At 40.4% G+C, this 7,913-nt stretch overlaps 1 protein-coding gene across 1 annotated transcript; it reads right to left on the bottom strand.

Annotated features, from left to right (window-relative positions):
• Positions 1-2,568: 2,568 nt before the first annotated feature.
• On the bottom strand, positions 2,569-5,930 carry BTG1 (BTG anti-proliferation factor 1). The gene is made up of 2 exons (XM_005279149.4): positions 5,526-5,930; positions 2,569-3,858 (listed from the first exon to the last, which is right to left on the bottom strand). The coding sequence occupies exons 1-2, from the start codon at positions 5,671-5,673 to the stop codon at positions 3,494-3,496; spliced, it is 513 nt and encodes a 170-aa protein (XP_005279206.2). The 5' UTR covers positions 5,674-5,930; the 3' UTR covers positions 2,569-3,493.
• Positions 5,931-7,913: the final 1,983 nt, after the last annotated feature.

Raw genomic sequence — 7,913 nt, forward strand, 5'->3', positions numbered from 1 at the left:
TAAGAACCAGAAACATCTGTTATGCCAGGTACACTACAAGGCACTTTTGTTAGAAATTATTTATCCCATGATAACCTTAGTAAAGTCTAACCTGCTTAAATATTAAAGCCAGGCAAATAGTTTAACATTAAAGTACAGTGAAACTCACTACCCTCAGAACACTGAAACAGAAAAATTATTCAATACTCAACATGCAAGGCCTAGTAATTTAGCTAGCTTACTCATACAAGTCATCCTGGGATATGCTCTACTTACATGGTCTATTGATATGTTTGTGTTACTGCAACTTACGCCTGCACTGTGTCTTCCTTTGAATGTAAGATGCCATTACAAGTTTAATTTTATCTGCAACATTTGTCCTGTTTGCACTGAAACAAGTTTTAATGGCCTCTTGTAGCCAGGGTTAACTCAAAGCCCTCCAATATTAAGCTTCCTATGCTGTTGCTACTGCTCATGTCCATTTGAGCACAGAAGGCGGTAGTTGTGTTGGATGGACTATACTGAATAATTCCAGTGGGGAAAAAAATCAACTTTTCTGAAAGCAGACATGAATTACTAATTGTAGCTGCAGCTATATCTAATCTATGTCATAAATGAAACCACCCTACCTTAAAAAGATTAAAATGTTAGCCACCTGAGGCAGTACACTCATTTTAAGATAAATGTCACCATCAGCCTCACACAGCTGAAACACTTGTTTGCAAAGCTATGCCTAACTTGTCAGCAAGACAAAGATCACGTCTACAATCTGATCATGCTTTCACAATTTGCATAATGAATGTCATAAATGCAAGCTATATAGCTAACTTTTCCTCATCCTCCTCTTGCTAGCTGAGGAGAAGACTGTTTACAAAAGCACCTGCACATTACACCAAGCAATTCCATTTGCTGCTCTGTGGTGTAAAGACAGCAAGTTTCAGACAAGTTTTTTTCCTACCTTAGATTCACAGGAAACCACCTGCAACATTTATATTGCCTCATCTATTCAGATGTACTAGTGCGGTCCACAGAAGTTGAACACAAGTTTGTCTTTATATTTTAATACTTCACTTTAATCTTCCAAATTTTAAGCAGATGGATCTTTTCAAAAGGAATACAATGAATTTTACAAGTCTGTGTAAGTTTCAGAGATGCAAAATTAAAGATTAAGACAGCAGCATTTTAAAGCACATCTGCAATTTAGAAGTTGTGACAAAAGTGCTACTGTCAGACTCAAAAGTAAAGGGAAAGCTTCTCAAGATCCACTACTTGACCAATAACTTACGTGACTTAACTGAGGAAAGCCCAAGTATAGAGTAATGTTGGCACATAACGGTAGATTAATATGTTGGGGGGGAAGGTAATTTTTAAAGCAATTCTTAATTTTACCATGGTCCAAACTTGCATGTAAAGCTGAGCTTCCAAGACAGGAAGGAGTTGTGTTCTGCCTCACTACTCAGCAACAGTCTATTAGACCAGTGCTGTACTTTCAGCCATCATCTAACAGGAAGGCCTAGATTTGGGCTATCAGCCCTGCATTGGAATCTATTAAACCATGACTAAAATATTGTGATTAAACAGATATGACTAAGCCAGTCATCAGCAAGGTTTGTCATGATAGGTGGAAAGTCTCCAATTAATTTAACTTCTTTTGACAATAAGTTTAGATCAGAGTAATGATTCTGCCATGCACTTGCTTATCATTTACAACTTTATGTAAGAAGTGAGACATTACTGGAAGGGACTAAGTTGTGTAGGCATTTTATTTAATGCTCATGAAACAATGTGCACATTAGATCATGGCTCTGAAAATCATGTCTCATCAGTATTTTAATAAATGGCAGTAAAGTAGTGTAGAACTTCTCAAGTGTAACTAACCTTTGTAAGATTTTGCCTTTAGTAGGGTGCTTAATTGAACCATCTAACCATTTGTTTCTTGGAATACACTTTTCAATATGGGCATATCAATTTAGTATCAGTCATCTTTTTAAATCTGTGAAAGAAAAAAATCACATACCTTTAGTTTGTTGAATCCCATCAGACTGATTTATAAGTGAAAATCTTGCTTGCATCTGAAGAAAAGTGAAAGGCAACCAACCTTTCTGCCAAGTGGTTAACCTGCTCTTAAGGCTATGGGACACGTGTCCCAGGAACAGCTAATAGAGCAAGGAATCCATCTGGGAAGAATTGAGAATTTTTTTTCAAAGGTAGATCAAAATGGACACTTAAGTCTGCTATATCCTCACTTCATCAGGAAACCATGCAAGCTTTAATCCTCTGGATTTATTCAAGTCATCTTTGGTGGATGTTATTTGTCCCTTTTCCTCATATCTTGGAATTGGCCCTGAAGTTATTTCCATATTATGACTGATTTTAAAAAGGTATTAAAGTGACATGTTAAAATACTGTGTTTCCCTAGACTTCCCAAATGTTTGTACACAAGTGATCTTCATTAATCCATGGCTGTATCAAGTGTTTCCCAACAGTGTGCCATTGATGTTCTTATTCTTTAGGGTACAGTACCTATTTTACATCTACTGGGAGGATAAATCATTTGCCTGATCCTATATAATCACGACAAGAGATTAATTAAAATGCCAAGATAGGAAACAATTTATTAGAGAGAAGAAAAATTTCTCATCCAAAATATAGAAATCTGTACAACTTTGCCACAATCAATATACATGAACTGTACAAATTTACACCAGTTCATAATTTACCAAATAAAAGATGACTAACAAAGTTCACAAAATAGATGGTGGTTTGTGGAAAAGACTTTTACCCAATTACATACAAGGAAATTACAAACCAGACCTCCACTTTCTAAAAATAAGAAGTTTACTCAGTCTTAGAAAACTACAAGCTAGCAAATGTACAGATAGCTGGCTGGTGCTAACACCACAGTTCAGACAGTGTCTTTATATGGTCTTTTTTAAAGCCTGTTGCCATGGCAGATTCTGGTCACTTGTTACTTTCAAGGCCAATACACAATATGAAAATCTGACCATTTCCCCAGGTCATGCTTACCAGTTTGTTTTATGTACATTTATACATATTGTAAGTGCTAGGTAAAAGTCAGAAAATTTCCAGTACTATTATGTTTATAACAAGTCTTGTTACTGAGCTGCCAAAAATGTAACAATTTTGTAAATGTAATAGTGCAAATTTACTCTGCAAGACCAACTGCAGAGAGTAACTTTATAAATACAGATTTGGATTGAAATAATTTGTGTAAAAATTAAGTAAGATGTCTGGGAGAAACTGAAACCTTCCTTGGACTTCTTCACTCCCTAGCAAATAAAGTGATCATTCTGACTTACAGGCTATTAAATCACTGAAAAGGTACTGTCCAAACTACGGCACTGTCACTTGAAAGTTTACCACTCTATTGTGTGCCAGATCTTCACAGCTGTGACATGGTTTAAATTCCATAATCCATCCCCAGAGGAGCCCACCCAAAGTAAAAACCAATTTTATCCATCCATTTTAAGGTGATCCATCCATAGACTATATCTTAACCTGATACAGTCATCATATTGTAGTTTTTGGAAGGGCTTGTTCTGCCCAAGAGAAGTTCCTCCTTACAGCTTATTCTGCTGTCTACCATTTGCATGTTGGTGTTATTTTGGCTACCTCCTACTGGTGCAGCTTCATACAGCACACAGATCGAGCCATCCTCTCCGATACGATAGGAGACTTCATAGGGGTCAACCCATAGAGTGAGTTCACTTGGAAGAAGCCGGAACAGTTCCTGACTGCTCAGTCCAATCCGTTGTGCTGCTTGTCCAATCAGAGGATCCATTTTATGGTTGATCCGGATACAACGGTAACCTGATCCCTTGCACGGCTTTTCTGGGAACCAGTGATGTTTATAATGCTCTACAGAAAAAGAAAAAGAAAAAAAGATTGTGCTGCTTAGCTCTAGATAACAGAGTCAAAAAGATGTACTATGATTGTCATGTACTCTAATTTTTTTTTTAATAACCCATTTCACAATTGACACGGTCGAGAAATTTGATTTTTCCAGCTCAATAAGTGACTAACATTCTCAGAATGTCTATTATAATAAATTGTAAACCTGAAAGACACTGGAAAAAACTCCAGATGAGCTCTTAAATATTTTTGGAGGTAATTTACACTACCTACTGTGATCTCACGTGGCAAGTATTTTTCATGAGTTAGTTGCAACTGAGTCATTACTTTTACTCACATTTTTTAAAATGATTCATATACTCCGTGGTTGTGTGAAGCATTAAGGAGTTTCTGGGCTTCAGATATCCCAGATTTATAAATATTCTCAACTTTTGGAGGAAAAATACACTTAAATAGCATCTTGAAACATTTCAGCGTTGTTTTCCCATTGCAAGTACTGCTAATGAAACTATAACAGGGAAAAGCAGACTGGCAATTTATTGACAAATTAAAATAAAGACTTATGTATTTTGAATGTTCATCTTACTGTATACCACTATATTACCTTTCTATATCGCTTGTTGTCCTAGGGCTAAATTCTGATAGCTCTACTCACCATAGTTACCCAAATAGGTGGGTAAGGCCACTGAAATATAACCAACAAGAATATCAGAACTTGGCCCTTGGATCAGAAACTGTATAGGGAAGGAACTACATTTTCCAATGTGGTTGTATAGCACCTAGGACAAAGGACCCTGACTGGTGCCTTTGAAGGGTACCACACTAAATAAAAAGATTTCTGTAGTGCATTTTCTGGAAAATAGGTCCTGAAGGAACCCGACTCCCATTTCTGTAATATTTTCAGATATAAAAACTATTTAAATACACTTTACACTTGAAACTGGATGGGGTTTTCAGTACCTCAAAGTGCTGATTGTTTTCAGAGATTGTTATCTGTGTCCAAATAAGTTTTACAAAAATCTAAAAGGCTTCAGTTTAAATCCCTCCCTCTTCTCCACCACCTTTGTAAGCAGCCAGGAAAGGACCCTGATTTTCCTTATTTAAAAACTATGTTACTGTATTATAATACTAGGAACAAAAACAAGATACATGATGTTGGTTGACTACACTATCAGATATTGTGGCTTTTTAAAAAGCATTCCCGTCTCGGACAAACTCATGCACGGTATAAAACTGCACGACTTGAAAATGCAAGAGAGGTTTCGTCCCAGAAGCCAGTCGTGCGTCTTTGTCTCACTACAAAGATACAGATTAGAGGCCTGATTTGGGAACTGGAAAGTGACAAAGGGCAAGGGCGGCTGGGGTAAGTACTAGGAAAGAGGCAAGCAGAACAACTGGGCTTGTAAAAACACTTGGGGGCAAACTGAGCTTCGGGGAGGGATCCCGTGTGGGGAGCCATCCCGGGGGGCACTGCGCCCCAACAGGTATGGGGCCGGCTCCCATGGGTCCCAGTGTCCAGCTACCACTTTCCGGACAGAAGAGGGTGGAAGCAGTGACTCCCCCGCACCGCCGAGGCCCGGCGGACGCCGCCAGCGGGCAGCACTGGCGGGGGCGGCTGAAGACGGCGCCCTGCTCGCCAGAGCAGCCCCGGGCCGCGCGGCGCCGCCCCTCACCTGCCAGCAGCTCCTGTAGGTTCTGGCTGAAAGTCTGCAGCTGCCGCTCGTTCATCAGCCCCTTGGTGCGCAGGAACTTGGAGATGAAGCCCACGGCCGCGGCGATCTCGCGTATCATGCTGGCCCGGGTGTACAGGGCGGGATGCATGGGGGCGGCGGGCGCGGCTCTAACGCGGGGACAAGAGAGCAGCGCACCCCAGCTCACATCCCGGGGGGAGCGGGGGCGGCGGCCTCCTCCTCAGACAGGGGGGCGGTGGCAACAGCAGCGGAGGCGATACCGGGAAAACAGCGAGCATCTCCTGCTGCGAGGGACGAAGAAAGCCGCCTGCGTGCGTCGCCTCTTATAGCCGCCGCAGGACGGAAATGGCGTCGGGGACGGGCGGGGCCGGGAACCCGCAACCACCAATCCCGCGATCGCACCATTGTGACGGGGGTTCGGGAGGCGGGGTCCGGGGTGGGGTGACGTAATCTGATTGTAAACAAATAAAGCCTGGGAGGCGAGAGGCGCTGGGAGGCGGCAGCTGCCTGGGAACAGAGCGTCTGGCGCTGAGAGCAGCGGGGCAGCTGCCGCCTGGGGGAAGGGCCTGTGCAATACATATATATAAGAAAGCTACAGCTCAACAAAATATAGGCCTAGACATGTCAGGACTTGTACCTCGAGAGAAGGGGTTATGAAGCGAAATTAAATGTATCTGAGCATGCACATTAGTGTGTACACGTGTATAAATAATAAATGCTGTACACAAAGTGAGAACTATCCACACACACACACAGTACTATGTCTACAGACAGGCTTATACCAATCGAGTATAAATATACCTACAAGGAAAATCCTCTGTCCACAGACAATAAAGAATTCATACATAGGGAGCTCAATATCTGTATATAGCTCTGTATCTAGTAAGATAAATATCTGCCTACACACATAACACTATAGATTCACTACTTGTATGCAAAAATATATGTGTACATATAGAGAATATGTATGTAGATAGATACAATATCTATATACACATATGCACAAAGATATGCAGATATGCTAAGACATATGGACTCTACATTATCTATGTGTATGTAGTTCTTTAACAGTACATTTGTATGTTGCAATGGAAATACCTACCCAGGCAATATAGATTCAATACATGTACCCAAAGAAGTGTTTGCATATATACAGATAATGTACATCTATCTAGAGAGAGAAACATCTGTTAGCACAGACACAAAAGCATATGTTTAATATAAGTACAGAGAGAGGTGTGTATTTAGATAGTGAACAAATATACATCGAGAGTTAAAACTGTGGCCATGTTTATTGGTTATATGTTCCTGTGTTTTGATAATTAATAATGGTTGGTGTGGCTTTTCTAATTTACATTGTATGCACAAAACTATATATAGTACAAAACAATGTAAATTAGCTTGGGTGTAAGACTGCAGATGGCTGCTGTGAGATCCTATAATGTTTAGGAAAAGCTGTGTGAATGAGTGAACTATGTTGTAAGGCTTGGTAGTTATAGTATATAGAAAATACACAATTTATGTCTGCATATGTGTGTTTTGTATTATATTTATGGTCAGAGTTAAGGCTGCCTATTGTTTCTTTGGATGAGACCAGAGATATGTTGGCTGTGGGTGGTACAAGAGAGGTAGTTGAGGTAGAAAGGGGAACTAGTTAGTGTAGTATAGACAGGCAGTTGTGCTTTTTCCAGTTTGTGCTGGACCGTTGGAGGAAAGTCTAGCAACCTGAAACCAAAATTAATTTTATTTTGTTTGGATTTCCCAGCTTTTTAAATAAACATGTACCAGTGCCAGTATTTAGTCACACTGATAACTGTTAAGGTTGATATGGATTATCTCTGATTGATTGCTTTCTTGCAGAGGTCCAACAAACTCCCATACCAGTAAAAAGCAACAGAGGGTCCCGTGACACCTTTAAGACTAACAGAAGTATTGGGAGCATAAGCTTTCGTGGGTAAGAACCTCACTTCTTCAGATGCAAGTGTCCCATCCCAGTGTCCCCTACAGCCCCTCTTCTGGTCCCTGAAGAAATACTCTCTTCCTTAAGTCCCCAGTTCTCCACCCACACATCTGGACTATTGTTTAATAGAGAGTAGTGGCATTCCCAAGCACCTAGGAACCCTGGGCATGACCCAGGACATTATTGTGCTAGGTGCTGTACAAACACAGAAGAAAATGGTGGTTTCCTGCCCCAAAGAGTTTATAATCTTATAAGAAAGAAGACAATTGATGGAAACAGGCAGACAAAGGAGTACAGGGAAACAATGAGACAATACTGGCGGTATGAGAGGCAGTGGTCTCAGCATAACAGTTCTCAATTTTTTTTATAGGCATCATGGCAAAGGAGAGTTTCAAGGAAAGTTTTGAAAG

This window comes from Chrysemys picta, chromosome 1 (genome assembly GCF_011386835.1).
Source record: "Chrysemys picta bellii isolate R12L10 chromosome 1, ASM1138683v2, whole genome shotgun sequence".
Classification (NCBI taxonomy): Eukaryota; Metazoa; Chordata; order Testudines; family Emydidae; genus Chrysemys; species Chrysemys picta.